Source organism: Populus alba, chromosome 1 (assembly GCF_005239225.2).
Source record: "Populus alba chromosome 1, ASM523922v2, whole genome shotgun sequence".
Classification (NCBI taxonomy): domain Eukaryota; kingdom Viridiplantae; phylum Streptophyta; class Magnoliopsida; order Malpighiales; family Salicaceae; genus Populus; species Populus alba.
The window spans coordinates 3118882-3138836 of record NC_133284.1 but is presented as its reverse complement, the minus strand read 5'-3'; the positions used below and the strand labels follow the sequence as shown (position 1 = coordinate 3138836).

General features: G+C 34.1%; 1 protein-coding gene across 1 annotated transcript; it reads left to right on the top strand.

Annotated features, from left to right (window-relative positions):
- Positions 1 to 1983: 1983 nt before the first annotated feature.
- Positions 1984 to 19378, top strand: LOC118053910 (DNA-directed RNA polymerase I subunit 2). The gene is made up of 27 exons (XM_035065307.2): positions 1984 to 2251; positions 2359 to 2441; positions 2529 to 2648; positions 3999 to 4075; positions 5057 to 5120; positions 5376 to 5446; positions 6939 to 7034; positions 7131 to 7176; positions 7965 to 8145; positions 8224 to 8276; positions 8417 to 8490; positions 8644 to 8761; positions 9543 to 9627; positions 10199 to 10314; positions 10626 to 10753; positions 10851 to 10930; positions 11392 to 11633; positions 11715 to 11879; positions 12012 to 12176; positions 12290 to 12364; positions 13150 to 13253; positions 13358 to 13433; positions 14710 to 14838; positions 14952 to 15092; positions 17155 to 17367; positions 17701 to 17958; positions 18649 to 19378. The coding sequence occupies exons 1-27, from the start codon at positions 2095 to 2097 to the stop codon at positions 19051 to 19053; spliced, it is 3522 nt and encodes a 1173-aa protein (XP_034921198.1). The 5' UTR covers positions 1984 to 2094; the 3' UTR covers positions 19054 to 19378.
- Positions 19379 to 19955: the final 577 nt, after the last annotated feature.

The following is a 19955-nucleotide window of genomic DNA, read 5'->3' as shown; positions in this document are numbered from 1 at the left end:
GATTTAAATAATTTGCTTAAATTTTAATTAAAAAAAATACATTTAAATTTAATAATAAAAAATTTAGATTCTGTAAAAACTTATTGAGAATAAATTTTGAAGGAAAATAAAATAATAGTATGCATGCAATTATGTTGCTGCTGGATTAAAAAAAAAATTATTGGTGTTTTTAAGCAGTCAAACCCTGTTTGTTTTTGTGTTTTAAAAGTTTTTACAAAAAATTTAATTTTTTTTATTAATTTTAAATTAATATGTTTTTAGTGTTTTCAAATTATTTTAATATGATAATATCAAAAATAATTTATAAAAATAAAAAAAATATCATTATCATTTATTTTACCACGAAAAATTATTTAAAAAACAACTGAAATCACAATACCAAACAAGAAAGGTAGGTGTTTTTTAGAAGGTTGTGGTTGGCCAAGTTAAAAAAAAAAAAAAAAGTTAAAATAAATTACTTATGGACACCTGTTTAACTTGAGTTACTAAATTGATTTAAGGTGTTCTTTCTATATTACATGAGTTGTTAGATCAATCCAAATTGATATTATTTAAGATATTTTTTAAAAAAAAATTATATTATTTTAAAAATTTTTAAAAGTCTAATAGGATTTTAATTAAATTAATTGACTTAGGAAGTTAATTTATTAGGTCGATCATATTTCATCATGTTAACTATCAACTGTTTTATTTGAAAATAAACTTAGATTTAGTAAATAGATTTACTAAACATGTTAAGTAGGGTTTGTTATTTGTTCTATGATTGAAATTGTATCCGAGTGTGTTTAAAAAATATATTAATGCTAAAAAATCTGAATAAAAAAAATTATTTAGTGTATTGGGAAATTTTTTTAAAAAAATATATTATAATACCAAATATACTTTAGTGACATTGAGTTTTAGTATTTCAATTAAATCGTTGTAGAGTTAAAGATATTTGGTTTAAAAAAAAAAAAAACAAAATCTATGAAATTTATATGGCACTGCGAGAAAAAAAGAAAATGAAAAACAGGAATAGAAGAGTTGGTTCTTTCTTATTTATTTTTATGTTTTAAAAATATTTTTTAATAAAATTAAAGATTTTTTATATTTTTTTTACTTTAAATTAATATTTTTTCATAATTTTAAATTATTTTAACACATTAATATTAAAATAATTTTTAAAAAATAAAAAATATATATTATTTTAATATATTTTTAAATAAAAAATATTTTAAAAAACATTCATGACCTAAAAATATAAGTGGTATGATTGAGAGCTTGAAATTGTGATAGTGGGAAGATATTTTGTTTTTGCAGTTGGATAGATATTTTTGTGCTGCATTGATGGGTCCTACGAAGATTTTTTTTTTTCTTGCCCGGATAGCTTTTTATTTATTTTTATTTTAAAGTTTTTTTCTGGATATATTTTTTTTAAAAAATCCAATCATTTAGTTGCTGCCCTTTATAGTTAAATACACACGGTGTAGATTATGAAGTTAATTGATGATCAATGGAATTATTTATGATATACTTTGAAGATTGCTGGTGTATTTAAACATTTATAATGAACATTAATTAACTTCATGAATCATTAAATAAAATATTAATTTGATAAAACCTGATTAATCCAACAATGTTTTTAGTGATTTTAGTGACTCGACAAGGTTAGCGTAAAAGAATAAAAATAGAACTTTAATGATTCAATAAAAACAATTAATTTAAATTGACTCGTTGACTCATCATGACTTCGAATACCCTTCTGGACAAAAGAAAACTACAGCGGGACTTTTCTCCCAATCGGACCGGGTTTTCCTAGATCCAGTTTGTTTTAAGTCCAGGCTTGTCTGATTTTCAGCTCCGAGGCTGTAAAGCCCGTGGATCGCACGATCCAAACAGATCGTGAATCACGTCGTTGATCCATGAGTCAAAAGACGCGGTTTTAAATCCAGTAGACAAGGCCCATAACAAACCAGCCCGTTTTATATTACCGTTGCAGCCGTAAAACAATCAAACCCGGCCTGTCTTCTCTCTTCTAAAACCCTAAACCTGTAAAACCCTGCGCAGTCTCTCTCTCTCACACCCCGTAGCAACAGAGAAAAACTTTCAGTTCCAATGGCGAAGAAGGGTGGAGAATTCAAGGAGCTGGAAGAGCTAGTGAGGCACCACATAGATTCCTTTGATTACATGGTGGATAGAGGACTGGAAATCATGTTAGATAACATCAAGCCTGTCAGAATTTATGATCCTCACACTGATACCAGTCTCTCACATATCCTTTTAGTATTTTCAGTTCTTTTCGATCAGATTTTCTGTTAAGAAAAACAGATTTTTGTGTTTTTGGTTAGAAATTGATCATTTTCTTGACTATTATCTTACTATACTTGAGTAACCCTCGAATAAATGCTCCAATAAGGGACGTTCGTTCAAGGACAACTCGTCAGAGGCTACTTCCTTTTGAAGTAAGATTTTTTCCCTCCCCTTTACCGTGTCTGTATATTTTAAGTAAATTTACGTGTTGATGGAGTGCCTTTTGTTTTTTGAAACAGTGTCGACAGGCTAAGGTTTCGTATACTGGGAAGTTTGAGGCGGATGTTTGCTTTCAGTATGATGGTAGACCAGTTATCAGAGAAAAGTATAATTTTGGGCAGTTTCCTATAATGTTGAAGGTTGGTGATTTCTTTGTTTCGTGAAGTTGCTGTCTTCATGATTTAGATATATACTGCCTTATGTGACTGGACGTAAGTGTTTGTGATTAGTGAGGGTTAAATTTGGTGTGAGATTAATAGAAAAGAGGTCGTTTGGGGTGTTATAAGGAGATTAGTATAATCTTGTTCAAGTTCTCATATGCATAGCTGGCCAGGGTGCTCTACTATGAATGTGACCTTTAAAACTTGGGCTTTGGAATTCTGGAATTTTATGGTTCAAAGTTCTCATGGATTCAAGTTTAACTTTTTTAAAAGTTTTTCTTTTCTGGAAGACTTCTTCATGGACAAGTGTTGGGGTTTGGATGTTCTTACCAAACTGTAATTTATACTCGCTTCTTTATTTTTCTTTTATTGAGTTGCTGTTTTGGGCAGTTAGCGTGGTTCAGAACTCAGTGTCTTAGTGAGGATGGAGGTTTCATTGATTGCTATTTTGATAGATAAATAGAAATCTGGATTTAGAGGCCTTGATTTGATAAGTAAATATTTGGAAAGGTATTCGCACAAAAGTCTAATTGGTTCAATTACCAGGTGAATATGAAAACAAGTTATCAACAAATATAATTTGTATCCAACAATTGGTGTCCATGTCAGAACTTGTCCCTTGTTTTGTTGTCTACTTATTATAGGTTTATTAAGTTTAATGATGAATATATATCAATGCAAACAGCTGAAGACATTAAGTTTATTTTTTCTTTCATTCATTCTTTCAAAATAATTGTTTTTCTGGATTTGACATAAATGTAATGGTTAGAAATAAAAGTGCTGGATATCCCTGTTCTATGAACCTGTTTTGCAGTTGAAAACCACTATATCAATTTAATAATCTTCTGTATTGAAATTAGAAGCGTCACCTTGCTCTACTCTGTTGACAGGAGATCAGCATTTCAAGTTTATGTGATGTCATGAATCTGTATATTTTTATGTGTGTTAATTCTGCACTGCTTTATTTATTTCTTGAACTTCTTTTTTCCTTGAGTATCCTTTATGCATTTTTGCTTTTATTTTATATGTTGCATTGGTCGTTTGCTACATGTGGATCTTGGAAGATTGTGACTCTCTCTTGAAGTCACCTTGCTGTGACCTGTAGCAATTTTTGTTTCTAGTGATATAACACAATGCTTGCCATTCTGTAGAATTAGCATTAACTGGGTGGAAATTTGCTTAACGTAAAAGTTTATATGCAAGAAACCTGTATGAATTATGAATTGTTATTTTCCCAATTGATTGCTGCACCTAATGCATTATATTCACTGATCTTTTCTTCACTTTTGGCTAGTTCAATATTCATGTCTTGAAGTTTATCCTATGCAGTCAAAGCTTTGTTACTTGCGAAGTGCTGATCCCCAACAGCTTGTTTCCTTAAAAGAAGAGGCGTCAGAAGTGGGTGGGTAAGTTGTCAGATTGGTTGTGTATTTTTGTGATATGTTTGTTTGACACTGACATTGCAAGTCAATATAATGAGGTCTACTCTCTGTTAACAAACTTTTCCCTGTTACAAGAAAGCTTGTCTAAAACGTACTTGAAACACTGGCATTGAAGTCAGTCCCATTTCAAAGCACCACAGGAACTTCCCCTAATGAAGGAAACATGCAATATCATAGCACCTCCTATTTTGTAGTAGGCTATCTCTTGTATCCTTTTCATACTCATAGTTACAGGAAAGCATGTATAAATTGTTTTTGATATGTGTGTTTTGAACAAGTCAAGTATCTAGATGGAAACAGATTAACTCTTCTGTATTCCCAATATTGCTAGTTATAGATGATACAAACTATGGTAGATAAAAGATCTTTGCCATTTAGGTTCTCAAAACAAAGGTAAAGATTGTTTAGCCTGCAGATTTTATAAAAGCTTCATGTAAAATTTGATACATCGGGATTTTAATTAATACATCAAGGACGTGTTTTACTGAAAACACCCCTAGTCAACCAACCGGGGTGTGTCCCCTGTTATAGTATGGGATCGCATGTATAAATTATAAATAAATTGTGAAGACAAAATGAGGAGGCTTTTCCGAGTATAATTATGGACACTGTCAATTTTGGAGATGGAGAAGGTCTATGCCTATTTAAATGCTTAATTTTTGGCATGACAAACCTTACAATGCTCCCATCCACTTACAATCACCATGCAGTTATAAATATTATAAAAGGTCAATCCTATTCAAATGCATATTCTTTGGCATCGCAAACTATGCAATGTTCAGATTTTGCTTATTGTATGCTTGTTCTATCTTTTACGTTTATCATATTTATCATGTTATGATGATCCGACATTGTAAATTTCCTTTAGAACAGCTATACATATTTTTGTCATTTTGAACCATTTGAAATTAACACCTGTTTTTCTTATTTTTGTATGTCATATAGTTACTTCATTATGAATGGGATTGAGAGAGTTTTTCGATGTCTAATTATGCCGAAGCAGAACTATGTAAGTGGGACCTTTCATTTTTTTATGTTGTGATAACCAAGCAAGCAATCATTAGCTCTTCCATATAGTTGCCTGGTTGATGTTTTGATTTATGGTTAATTAAGGTTAAGATTGCATTGAGACTAGAGTTATGAGGTTGACTACATCACAGCATTTTCATGCTTTCAAATGCTTATATGAGTGTAGGAAGAAAGAAATAGCATTTTTTTTTATACTTATAGATGCCATATAACTGAATTCGTTTTTATATTCCAGCCAATGAGTATGACGCGAGGTTCATATCGTGAACGAAGGGAAGGACATACAGATAAAGCAGTTGTTATAAGGTCCTTTTTTGTGACTTCATTATTCCAGTGTTGTTGTTAATTCCTTGGTACTTCTTATTGGTTTTGCAATGTTTTTCTGAGTAGTTGACCCTATTATCATAGAGTTATGCAAAAGTCACAACATTGTTTGAAGTCTTAGGTTATTAATTTTTTATCAACTTAAGTTAAAGGTGGAACACTTAAGTTGCTTGGCAGTCATTACATTTTCCTCTAGTTCCTGGGTTTCATCTAAGGTGGATGTTATATTCCCCTTAGTGAAGCTTTTTAGGGCCAAACAATACTTTCTTTAACCAGTTATGTACCACACACCCCCTACCTATCCAACAGTCTTTCTGATATCTGAATGAACAGCTTTTGGGCATTCAGCAATAACCAGTTTTTTCCTTGCCTCAACTGCTTAATGAGAAGTACAAAACTGTATGTGGGAAGTTCCGAGGTTGTACTATTGGCTACACTAATTTATGAAGAAAGCTCTTATGACCATATGCTGAAGGCTTGTTAACAATACCAAGTCTTCTGTCCGCATTGGTCACTTGTTAACTTTCTAAGGGATATTACTGTTCATGTGATATTACTCTTTAACTTTCCAAGTCTTCTGTCAGCCCCACACCTCCTATTTGTTAGGAAGTAAAAGTCACCTGGACTGCATGTTTCAACAAATCCAACATAAGCACCAAAAAGATATGCAATGCGTGATTATAATTAATGGAAAACGAGTAATGTAGTTTCATGTGATTAATTCATTCTGCAGTGGTCACTTGTTAACTTTCCAAGGGATATTACTCTTTACTTGATAATTGTCTACCTCATTGTGTGGTAGCTGCTTATGACACTTAAAGTGTTCATCATAACTAGAGGTGTTACTAGCCCCTGGCCTTTCTATACAAATTATTGTGACATGAACTCAGAAATTGTTTTCCTTCAATTCTGTACTAGTTCAAGCTAGCTAGTCTATCTCCTCCTCAAGGCTGACTGTTGCAGAACAAGAGGTTATAATTCCTATTTCCCAGTTTCATTCTGGGGTAAATGTAAGAAGTGCAGGGTGGATCATGTGTGGATGTTTGATCCTAAAGCTACCTTCCAATCTATCAGTTGATCTGTCTTAAAACACCATGTAACTTCCAATTAGCTGTCCCAAATATGGCATTGTATTGGTTGTCTGGTAGTTCTCTTATTATACCTGTATTTATAAGTTCATTATGTTTGTTACTGCCTTGTCTTTTAACATGTCTAGACCAAATGTCTTCCGAATATGGATCTGTGTTCCATCTGTCGTTAGGAGAAGTTTGTCTGGAAAAGCTCTGCGCCTATTACTTTGTCAGTTTCCTGTGGTCTCCAAAAAATATTGCTTGTAAAATAATGGTCTGTTATCTGCAATTTCTTGTTGACAGAATGTAAAGTTTGTTGCTGTTATTGTTTCATCTTCGAAAATATGTTTGCTTTGGCTATGCTATATTATTCTTACTTGGGCAATTATTGATTCCCATTCCAGGTGTGTAAGAGAATATCAATCTTCATTAACAGATCACTCTTCAGTAACAGTTAGACTATATTATCTTCGCAATGGAAGTGCCAGAGTTGGATTTTGGTAAGCCGCTTCAATTTTTGTTTCTATGTAAATAAGATATTTGGGTTGCAAGTATGGAACCAGATTTGAATTATATGTTTCATTTTGTTTTTGCAGGGTAAGAGGAAGGGAGTACTTGCTTCCTGTTGGCATTGTGTTGAAGGTATTGTGTTGCATACTAATCCTTTCAAATATTTGCCATGCCTTTTGCTTATGTTGAATCTTCACCTATGTAAAGGAAAAACTACTTCATTAGATAATATAACCTTCCATTCTTTTGCATGTAAAGGAAAAACTACTTCATTAGATAATATAACCTTCCATTCTTTTGCTGGATTCTTTCGCTCTGGTTATTTTTCTAGCTTACAATTATGGCTAAATGTTTTGGCCTGTCTTGCAGAATATTATGATTGACATCAAAATCAATGTGCTTTCATGCATGGGGATAGAAACTTTACACTCTGCTACATATTTTGATACACACACTCTTTTGTTTTTCTACTTCTGTTGATATTTTCAAATTCTTGGATTAGCTGTTTAAGTGTCTCTTTTTTTATTATCCACAACATAGGTTTTATGAGATGGGGACATTGTATATAAGCAACATTTGAATTGTTATATTGGACATAGGGAAATTCTAGGGAGTTACGCCCCTTGCTCTTTCTGAAACATAAAAAAGAGGAAAAAAGAACAGAGATAGGAATTATGTCAGTCGCCTGGGATTTTAAATTAGGAGCTGTTATAACTGTCCGAAAAATCTGAGGAGATAATGAGGATTCAGAAACAATATTATTTAGCGTGGTATTGCAGTGAACTTAATTTCCAGCTCATGTGCTTGGTGTAGAATAGGTTTTCCACATACAAAGATTTCAGTGGTCATACTATCTAATGGACGTTGTGATGCCTTTTCCATAATTTGCTTATTTTTTGGCCTCAAACTCTTGTCAACAGGCCCTTGTTGAGACCACAGACCGGGAAATTTATGAGAATCTGACAAGTTACTACGATGAGAAATATGAGAAGGTAAAAGGAGCTGTTGGCTCTCAGCTTCTAGGTGAAAGGGCCAAAATTATTCTTGATGAAGTTCGGGATGCGTCTCTTTTCACTCAGGATGACTGTCTGCAGCATATTGGTACTCACAATTGCATTAGTATTAGCATTACTGTGTAGTTCAATGGGTGAACAAATGTTGATTTTACTCATCATGCAGGGGAGCACTTTCAACCTGTTGTGGATGAGTTGGAAAACAAAACTCCATATACTGTAAGTTAAATTAAATTGACCTCAACTCCAATCTGCAAAAAAAGGAAAATATTTTGTAACAATCTCTGATATTAGTTTATCTCTTTAAGTTAATGTGCCTGTTTATGTTAATTATTTCACTCATTCTATTTTCTGTGCAGGTGGCCCATGCTGTTTTGAAAGATTACGTGTTTGTTCATCTTCCTAATTTTCATGACAAATTTAGTCTGCTGATGTGAGCTACAATCTCTCCCTCTCTCTTCATTTAATACGTGCCCTATAAATTTTAGCAATGTTGCTACCTTTCTCTGCTTCTAAACTTAGATTTTCTTTCTTTGGTTCATTGTTCAACTTCCAATTAAGTTTGTGTTTAACTTCATTTCTTTAGCTTTATGTTGCAGAAACTTTTCTCTTTTGTCGATCAGACTTCTGCACCAGACAACCCAGATTCCTTGCAAAATCAGGACATCTTACTTCCTGGGCACCTGATGACCATTTATCTCAAGGTATAAAATTTAAATTGGAATTTGTAGAAATAAATATTTGGCATGGAGTACAGTTTTTGGTTTCATAGCTTAAAGTAATAGGAGCAAAAAATGTAATAGCTAAGTGAAAATGAGCTGGGCTAAGAGTGAAGAAGCAGAGAGGTAGAAGAGAAATGATTTGGGCTTGAGCAGTAGAAAAAGATAAAGCATTAAAACATCTGACTGAAAGGATGTCCCTAAATTATAATGGAGAAAAAGGTCAAACTGAAGCTAGTTGAGTTCAGCTGGAAACCAAAAGTAGCTAACATGCATCGACTATGAAGGAGGTTCTTGTTTTTTAACTGAATCTTAAGAGGAGGCTCAAGTTTTTAACCATGTTGAGGATGACAAGCTTTTAACCAAGCTGATTCTGTTTGAGCTCTATGTTTTGTTGTTTATTACCCTTTTTACATATTTTTGTGAAATTGAAATGCCATGGTTTTTTATTTAATGTCAATTTACTATATTGTTGAATAGCTATTATTACCTGATTTGAAACTTGCATGAACTATATGGAAAAATAAATTGGTGTTATGTTGTTGCACATCGAATAGTACAAATCTGGAAGTGGGAGGTATTTAAGTATGAATATTTTAACAATAGTGTTTGACAATCAGCGTTTCTAATAAATAAATAAGCCTCACAGGTTGTGGGGTGTCATTAAATTTTCTTCACATAGAAAGTTTTCTAAAATGTGTTTTTATATTCTAGCTCTCTTTAATGAAATCCTAAATTGACTGAAATACCTTTCTTTCGGTTGTAGGAGAAACTAGAAGACTGGTTGCGCAAGGCGAAATCACTTGTTCAAGATGAGCTAACAAAAAATAACACTTTTAATTTCTTGGCAGGTATCTCAACTTCTTGCCTTCTGCTTAGATAATGGCTCTTGCGTCCCATAATTTGATCATTATTTTATGTGAAGTACATATAATATTTGCATCTTTTGGATTAATGTTTTTAGTGTTCCCTTCCTAGTTCATCTCCATTTACAACTCATCTTCTATGTAATGGAAAAAGGATTTCATGATATATTTTGGAGACTTGTGATTATAGTACCTCGCTGTTTTGGGTTTCCTTTTTCTTTTTTTGTATTAAAACGTTGGTTCTTAAAGGCAAGACATGGACCAAACTTATGGGCTTGTAGCTAATAAAATTATAACAGGAATAAGCAAACTGATCTCCTAACCGGTTCGTAATGTAAATTTGCAGCCACACATGATGAATCTATGAATTTTGAATAATCCAATTGTATCCATTTAAGTCATTGGCACTGAGTTCATGTGACTTTGTGCACAACAAATTGGATAACATTTTGCCATCTTGTTAAAACTTATTTTGATGTACAGACTTAAATATATTGTTGAGGGAATGAAAGTTCTTATATCAGTGTTGTTCTTTCTGTTGCTTGAGAGATTGCAGTAGGAGATGTCAGGAAGGTCATGGATAAAAATTCCCCAGTAACAGTCAGTACAGCTGTGGAGTCTATGTTGAGATCTGGAAGACTGGCTACACAAACAGGTCTTGATTTGCAGCAGGTATGAATTCATTGGCAATGACCCATTTCTTATCATTTAAAACTTCCAAATGTGCATTCCACAATGAGGATGCAGTTACATGGAACCCGGTTATGTATCACCCAGTGACTTCATTAGAATAGATAGAATTGTGTTACATGGTTTAGTTATAGTTCTAGTGATGAGATGATTGTTTTAACTTTTCTCACTATTGATCTTTACAAATGAATTTGTCTTCTCTTTTTATTGTTTTTGATGGGATCGTTTTGCTCATTTGCTTGTGTTTCTCTCTCTGTTACTTGCGCTAAAGTTGGATTATTGTTCTTGATTAGAGGGCTGGTTACACTGTTCAAGCAGAGAGGCTCAATTATCTGCGCTTTCTTTCTTTTTTCCGTGCTGTACATCGAGGAGCTTCCTTTGCTGGTGGTCGCACAACAAGTGTGCGGAAGTTGCTTCCTGAGTATGTGTTTTGATTGCCAATTATCTGGCAACTTACACGGATTTCATAGTAAATTCAATATTTACTTATCTGTTTGTTTGTTTGATTTTGTGTACAGATCATGGGGTTTTCTTTGCCCAGTCCACACACCTGATGGGGAGCCATGTGGGTTGCTGAACCACATGACTTGTTCTTGTCGTAAGTCAACATTCTACCAAATGTTTTATTTTTAATGGATTTGTCTACTTTTATTAATTGTTCAATAAAATGTGAAGCAAATGGTATCATTTTCAGAATTTCAGTTTTTTATTATCTCCACTGGGAAATGTTTATTTTACTGAAGCTTGTGATAGCAAAGGTGATTTCAGTTAAGGTGTTCAACAGTTGCTGCATCTGAGTTACCTGGATTCCTTTGTCTATAATTATTGTGACCAGATCATTATAGGCTTTTTTTGGTCATTAAAATATTTTTATTGCTTGAAAGAACATGGGAATCTGACCAATTTGTGTTGTATCATACCTTGCATTTAAGGTCATTTTAGTTGCTACTAGCTGGAGATTCTTTTTATTGTGTTGATTAAGAACATCTCCCATAACTACTTTATGAGCTTATTTATCAGATTTCCATCTCCTTTACTTTTCTCATGTATGTTTGTCAGGTGTTACATCATATTTTGATTCACAAGGAGTTGTGAAAGATTTTTTTGATATAAGAAAATCTATCCTTGGTGTTTTGACCAGTCTTGGAATGATTGCTTCATTGCCAAAGCTTGCTCAAGCTGGCCCTCCTAAAGCTCTTTCTGTTCTTTTGGATGGTCGTGTCATTGGCTCTCTTCCTTCCAGTGAAATCGAGAAAGTTGTTGCTCATTTGCGAAGATTAAAAGTGTCAGCGACTTCAGCGGTTTGTTTTTACTGAATTTTTCTACTGGTTTTTGCCCAAGATTTCTTCGTCTACTCTCATTTACAAGAAAACATATTGCAGATTCCTGATGATATGGAAGTTGGATATGTTCCTTTGAGCATTGGTGGTGCATATCCAGGTTTATACATCTCCACATATCCTTCCAGATTTATTCGCCCTGTTAGAAATATTTCTATCCCTTGTGAGGAACGTCAAGATATTGAACTTATTGGACCATTTGAACAGGTGAGCACAGAATTTAGTTTTCTGTCAGATTAATAGCTTCTGCTGACAAGTTTTGAATTGTTGGGGGGAGTGAACTGCTCTTCTAGTAGCAGTTAGAAATAATAGCTAACTTGTTCATTAATGTCATGTTAGGTTTTTATGGAAATAAAATGTCCAGATGGTGGAAATGGTGGAAGAAGTAATGCCTTTCCTGCAACTCATGAAGAAATTCACCCAACAAATATGCTCAGTGTGGTTGCTAATCTAACACCTTGGTCAGATCATAATCAAAGTCCACGAAATATGTACCAGTGTCAGGTTTCTGCTTGCCTTTTATTTATACTAGTCCAGTATGTATAGTTTAACAACATTTTATTACTGTCTTATGTACTTTATCTTTAACATTTCAGTTCTTTTAATGCTTATTGTAGATGGCTAAACAAACAATGGCTTTCTCTTTACAATCTCTCCGCTTCCGTGCTGATCAGAAGATATACCATCTTCAGGTATGATTCACATTCTTTTCTCTTTTCTCTTTTTCCTTATTTATCAATGACTTCATTGGGGAAAGCTAGCTTGTTTATATTTTATCTTTATGATAAAAAAGAAAATTTATATTAAGTGAGGCGGAATATAAAATGACAAAAAAGGAAAGAAGTTGTCTGCCAAAATGAGAAAGGCAAAAATAGAATAGCTTCCAAACATCGCTTATAATATCATCTAACTACTCTCTAGTTTAAGAAGCTGGACAAATTATTATAATTCCATGACAGCATCCTGAATTCAAGTTGATTCTTGATAATTTTAAATTCCTCCTTAAATAGCACTGCATTATATTGGCACAACCGTTGACTTTTTGCCTCATTCTGCCTTCTATATCCACAAGAGTGCTTCAGCAGCAAGTCCTGCTGCTGTATTAGTGATAGCATCTGTTCACTACTTATTGCAAAAAAGGTATTCAATATACTCCAATCTGCAAAAGATTTTTCGAAAGTTACTCTTATGTCTGTACTTCTGAAAAAGCTTATGATCTACTCTTTATCGAGAATTGAATTGATCATAAGCTGGGTGGTGGTCTAGGGTTAGAAGTCTGACCTACAATAAATTTCTTATATAAACCTTCCCCTGGCTTTTGGCTCAAGTGCTGGCAGCCTTTCGTTACATTCTTGTGCTAGGAAAGTTTGTCATTGTAAATGATATCATGGTTCCATTAATTGAATTTCATATCATGTATATTTGTTCTTCTTACTAGCTTATGGTGTTGTAATGGAAATATTTTTGGTACATGCAGACTCCTCAAACTCCCATTGTACGTACAGGAGCGTACACGAAATACAGCATTGATGAGCATCCAACAGGGACAAATGCTATTGTTGCAGTGCTTGCATATACAGGGTAGATTATTAGACAAGTACAATTTAATCAATCTAGCATATGGAAATTCCAATTGCACTTTTATTTCTTTTCCATTTTTAGTCCAAATGCTCTATGTTATGCAGATATGATATGGAGGATGCCATGATCTTGAACAAGTCCTCCGTAGATCGTGGCATGTTTCATGGACAAATATACCAGGTTTGATATCATGAAGAATAAGTCATCACCCTTTTATGCTTTGGTTTATATGCATTTCTTGCTACTTAAGCTACTTCGTTAATTGATTTTATTTTTGTTTTATGCAGTATTTTTATGTTAATCTGTGTTTTTCTCTTTTTCGACCACCACCATCATCCAGCATGGTACTGAGGGCCACAGGACCTCATTTTAATAATTGCAATATACTTTAGGCAGATTATAATATATTGCTTTCTAGGAACTTGTTCTAGAAGGGAAAACACTATCGCAAGCATGTAGGATGTCATATTAGACAGCTTTATAATGAACTAGTGGAATGGGCTTTGCTTCTCCATAAGCAGTCTACTTCATTATTTGTAAGAGCGGATGCTGTAATGTTTGTAATAATTGTAAATCATTGTTAAGCTAGTTTGATTTACTGTGTCCGCTAATTAGGTTTTGTCTCTTTTTATGCTCCAGATATGTAAAATTGTTTGTTTATCTGAAATGGTGCTATTTCAGTTTGTTGAGCTTAAGAATTGCTATCTATTTATTTCTCTAGAAACTTAGTGGAAACTCATAGCTGTGAAACCAATCCAAGTGGAATACAAGGATGAGCTGTTTTTAGCATCTTTGCTCAATTGTGACTCATTCCATGTGTGTGTTTTTGCTTGGATCAGCTGGCTGGAGCTTGATGGTCAATACTGGAACTAGAACTAGTAGGCTAAAAATATTTCAAAATTTCTAACAACGTTTTACTTTTGTGCCTGAACATGGACAGAGATCAACAGGCTTGTGTCATATGAACAGACGGTTAAATAAAATTTTATAAGCAATGTAATTGAAAACTCTGACCATCTTAAAAATAATATATTCAAACAAACAGCCTTGTGTCACTCGAACTACGCTTTACCTGATGAAGATAGGGAGACAGCTTTGTATAATCTAAAACAACCATGTTCCAGTAGAAAAAACATTGAATGTCAATGTGAAGTCCAAAGTGCCTCTGTGTTATGTACGAGCTCAATTGAGCTGCAAATCAAGCCACACTTTATGCATGTTTTAACAGTTTAGATTGTTTTACACCTGTGGTCATTATGCATTTTCATGTGAAGTGCAGCATTTGATAGAGAAAAGCATGCATTGATGTGTAAGAAAAACACTTTTTCAATGTGAATGTGCATGAGGAGAGTTATTATATCCTTTCCTATTATAAATTTCAATGAATAGTCAAAGTTAATGCTTACCTGGACATTATTGTATCTTGTGTTCACTATATCAATGGTTTTTTTGACAGACAGAAACTATAGATTTATCTGACGAGGGCAGCAGGTCAGATCGATCCCACAGAAGATTTAGGAGGAGTAACACTGATAGGTCATCGCATTCCTTGATTGATTCAGATGGACTTCCATATGTTGGTCAGGTTGGCCTCTTATATTCTAACCCAACCCCCCCCCCCTCCCTGAGTGTGTGTCGCTCTTTCAATTGTTATCTTTTCTGTATTTTATAATGACCATCTCCCTGATTGGCATTCAGATAATAAATCCAAATGAGCCATATTGTAGCATTTATAATGACATAACGAATACATCAAAACCCAAGTATCGAAAAGGTTCAGAGCCTGCTATTGTTGACTATGTCGCTGTTGATACGAAAAGCAAGAAGCACCTTCAGAAGGTATGTGTATATCCTTTCATCTGGGCCATATTTGTCTGTGATATAGGTTGAGAGACACGCATATTGATCCTTATAAATGGTAGAAACTCCGCAGATGTTTGGGTGATCATTTTGTTTGCAGATGCATAACTAAAATTGAATAGACAGTTATCTGATATTTAATATTTTTTATGCATTCCAACAGAAACCATATAATGGGTGTAAAATAACAGTTGTGGGCACCATTGTCGTGAATGCATTAACAACTGTTAGTCATTATAAGAATTCACACATTTTAACAATAGTACTACTCAAGTATAATAATTCAACCTTAATTCAGTTAATATTAACAATACTCATGCTAAACATCAACAATTTAAAAAATAGAGTTAGAGTTGGTGGCTTTGTAAAAGAATGAAATATCACTGTTATAATTTATAAAGCTCATTATAGTCCAACCAACCCCTATTATTATTTCCAAGCACAAGGTCCATATCACAAGAAACTATATAAAAAAGATCGTGTAAATGAACTTCACTTGACAACGAACAATTCTCTTCTCTTTCTCTCTTTGTTGCCAGAGACTCAGAAGCACAACACCACTACACAAGTCTCTAGGAGCAAACTAATACAATTTAATTAATAGCATTCCATCCCTCTCTCCAAGACTTTTAATTGCCTTTCCCTTTTCTTTCTTTCTCTCCTCTGTCATATATGCAAAATCCAGGACAGCAATTATTCTCTTCAGCTCCTCTTTTCTTACAACGGCATTATAGGTGAATAACAGCTGTTACCATTATATAACAATGTTATTGCTGTTATTGGTGTGAAACAGCGTTTTAACATGTTTCACGGTGAAACACAAAAATAGCACGACTGATTCTGTTAAATAATGGTCATTATGCTATGTAGTGTTTGCTATGTAAAACTATGGATGAGTGAAAGGAAAAGGATATAAATGAGGAAAGGTTGAGAATGACCTTTCTCCTACAAGTTAGAAAACGAACTGGAGCAGTTTCACTCTTCCATGTCTTTGTATATGTGCTAAAGAGACGCTGCTAAAAGAATTATACATGCTAAGAAGAGGGAAGGAAAGAGTTTTGTCCTCAAAGATTTTGAAGTTTAGCACTTTAACATCTTTAGGATATCCAAACTGATTGTCCTGACATAAGATTACAGCTTGGAAAAATGACAATTTTAGGGTCTAGATAAAAAAGGGATTTAGGCTTTTTAACTTGTACTGATGTTGAGTGTATGGATGTTTGATGGAGTAGTTGCTGGGCTTCTAGGCAAATTCATTTACCTTTTTTTTTTTTTCCTTTGTTTGCCATTTATAGAAGGATGTCTTATTCTTTGTTTAATACATTTTCCCATAATGAAGTATTTATTTTCTAATTAAAAAAAAAAGGTAAAAGAGGTGTCATCAAATACAAGGAAACTTTTACAGAGGGTAATGGAAATCTGAGTTCAGCTCATTTGAATTTGTTCATGGACAATTTTCCTTTAAATACTAGGAAGGTATGTTTTTGCGAATATGATGTTGTCAGAAAAATATTGTTTGTTTTGATATATGGTATACTCTCTGTCTGCTTAAACTACAATACTGCCTCTTAAGTCTGTCTCAGTCTGTCTGCTTAAACTACAATATATGGTCTCATTCGATTTTATCTGCTATCTGTGGGAAGCATAACCGATCACCCTACTTCTAATTTAATATGCTGAATAATTTCTTCCCCTTTAAGTAGCCATGAAGAGGTTGAGGGCTTTAGCTGTAATCGACTCGACTGATATGGAGAGAGGGATGGGGCATTTCTGCTGTGTAACAAAATTGCAAAATACAATAGGTGCCATCAAAGTAAAGAACAGCTACTTTATAATGCTAGTTGGTGTCTAATTCTGCCTCTCCTCTTAGTAGCGCATGTGTTTATTTAAGGCCTTAGGAAATCTCTCTGCAGATGCATGCCTATACTAGCTGAGAGGTTCAATATTCACCTATACACTTGAGATTAAATTAGATAGCACTTTTATACTGCTGCAGCTATGTATGTTCTTGGCTTATATTTCCTTTCCTCTTCTTGATCAGGTGAATATTCGTTTTCGTCATCCTAGAAACCCTATCATTGGTGATAAGTTTAGCAGTAGGCATGGACAGAAGGGTGTTTGCTCCCAGTTATGGCCAGATATTGATATGCCATTTTCTGGAGTTACTGGGATGCGTCCTGATCTGATTATCAATCCCCATGCTTTTCCTTCAAGAATGACAATTGCAATGCTTTTGGAATCCCTTGCTGCCAAGGTAAAAATAATACCGAAACCTTTACTTGAAGTGTTATCGCAAACTCTAGTTTGATAATGCTCAAAAGTGAAGCCACTCTGTGACTCAAAGACTCATCTGCTGATGATATTCGGGATATGAAAAGGATACTGTGAGGATATGCTATCTAATCTAGAATTATGTTTTCCATTGGTATAAAGTCCAAACTTTTTCTGTTACGTCTTTTCCCTTTCAATAAAAACAGAAGAATTATTTGTGAATTTGAAAAATAGATTAGCATATGGATGGTTGGCAACTGTTTGGAAAAAATAAAAAAACAAATGATTGATGGTTACTTAATATTTCTGGTCTCAGGGAGGTAGCTTAAATGGAAACTTTGTAGATGCTACGCCATTTGCTAGTACAGTGAGGGCATCTAATACAGGAGAGGACAAATCAGAACCTGAATCACTTGTTGATGAACTTGGCAAGATGCTAAAATCTAAGGGCTTTAATCATCACGGCGTGGAGGTTTTGTACAGTGGGGTTTATGGAACAGAACTCACATGTGAAATTTTTATTGGGCCTGTTTATTATCAGCGCCTTCGCCACATGGTTTCAGACAAATTTCAGGTTAGATCTTATTTCAGATTTTCTTCTTGGATGGTAGTCTAGATAGATACAAATACAAAGTACTTGGTTTCCTTTGAATCAATTTTCTTGCACGGCATCCATCATGAATGATTTGGCTCAAGTACTTCTTTGTAACACTATTTGCTTGGTTTTCACCTACCGACTTACAAGCTAAAAAAGTGATAAGAAAATCCATGTTTGGAATCATGCATTTAGATAGATATACTTCCTGTTTTGATATATTCAAATGGTCACCATTTTAATGTATGGGTTCCTTTTTTTTTGTTGTCATGGCCTATCTTTTTTTCATTCATATCATTTGTGTTGCCATAAATTCTGTACTCTATCATAGTTCGCCATAATACTTGCCTGATGCAGGTGCTTCTAGCTTAGAAGAGTTGGTCAAAGCACTTGACCATTTGTTTACCTGGAATTCCTTGAACCATGCAGGGCTGTCAATGGATCTGGTTATAACCTGATTTGGACTTGAATCAGATTCGAATCTTTTGAACAGGATTATTAACTGATTTGATAGTGAATTCTGATTAAATGTACCTGTAACTGTTTTATGCTTTCCTTCTGGAAGCAGAATTTTACTTGGTTTTATGCTTTTGTTTTGGCTTAATTTACTTCATAAATTATGATGTTTCTAAATTTCTCAAATCTCATGATTTTCCAATTGTTATGCAGGTCCGGTCAACTGGACCAGTCGACCAGATTACCAGACAGCCTATTAAAGGAAGAAAGCGTGGTGGAGGTATTCGTTTTGGAGAAATGGAACGAGATTCAATGCTTGCCCACGGAGCTGCATACTTGTTGCATGATAGGCTCCATACTTGTTCTGATTATCACATTGCTGATGTATGTTCTATATGCGGGAGCATTCTAACAACACATTACCAACCACAGAGGCGAATAGTGCGTGATATTGGTGGATTACCTCCCGTGAAGGCTCCCAAAAAAGTGGTATGCCATGCATGCCAAACAAGCAAAGGGATAGAAACTGTTGCAATGCCTTATGTCTTTAGATATTTAGCTGCCGAATTAGCTGCTATGAACATAAAAATGACCCTCCACTTGAATGATGGAGCATGACACCTTTTGCAGTTTGAACAGCGCATTTATCTACACGGCCAAGTGTTGGCACAATTTCGGCCTCCCTCGGGGGTCCGAGCTGTTGACAGGAACCAGGGACATGGCTTTGTGCACTTCATGATGGATGAGGAATTAGAACAGCTGCTATATCTTGAATTAGAAAGGTATGAATGGCGTCCTTGTACATGTATTCATACTTCCATTGACAGGTTTTTTTTTTCCCCTCACAAGTATATTTAATTGTGGTGATCTCATCATCCATTCTGTTGTCATATTTTGTGATTTGAAACTCATAATTATGAAAAGATTGTTTCCTTCTCTTCAAGCTACTCTTTATTTTCTTCATTTCCCCTCCCTACCGCAATTTACAAGGATTGGAATGGTCATAATTTACTTTCTGTTCCTAACCTGGCAATAGTTACCATATTTTTTGGGTTGTGCTGGAGAATTTAGCTGCTGAGTTATTTTGAAATAACCATGACAGTTGAAAAGATGATAACCCTTTGAAATTAATGTTCATTGGTTTTATCTAGGTGATAACATTATTACGTTTTGTTTTTTAAAAAAAGCCCTATTGTAGTGCGAAAATAGTCCAAGAAGAGAGCCATAAACAATTTACTATAAATGTTTTGCATAAATTATTTAATAATATGATGTCACGTGCTCTTCTTGTTGCTTAACGGGGGCAGTCGTATTTTCATAATTGTTAATTACTGTTTCGAAATTGATTCTCATAGTAACGATGGCATGAAATTGTTTACTAATATATTAGGTTGATGTTTTTGTAATAATGTTCTGCCCAAAGCTTAGCTGCCGTTCAACATCCTCACAAAAAAAAAAAAAAAAAAAAAAGTTAACCTCGTATTTTCAAGTTAAATTACCTAGTTTATAAATCAAACCCC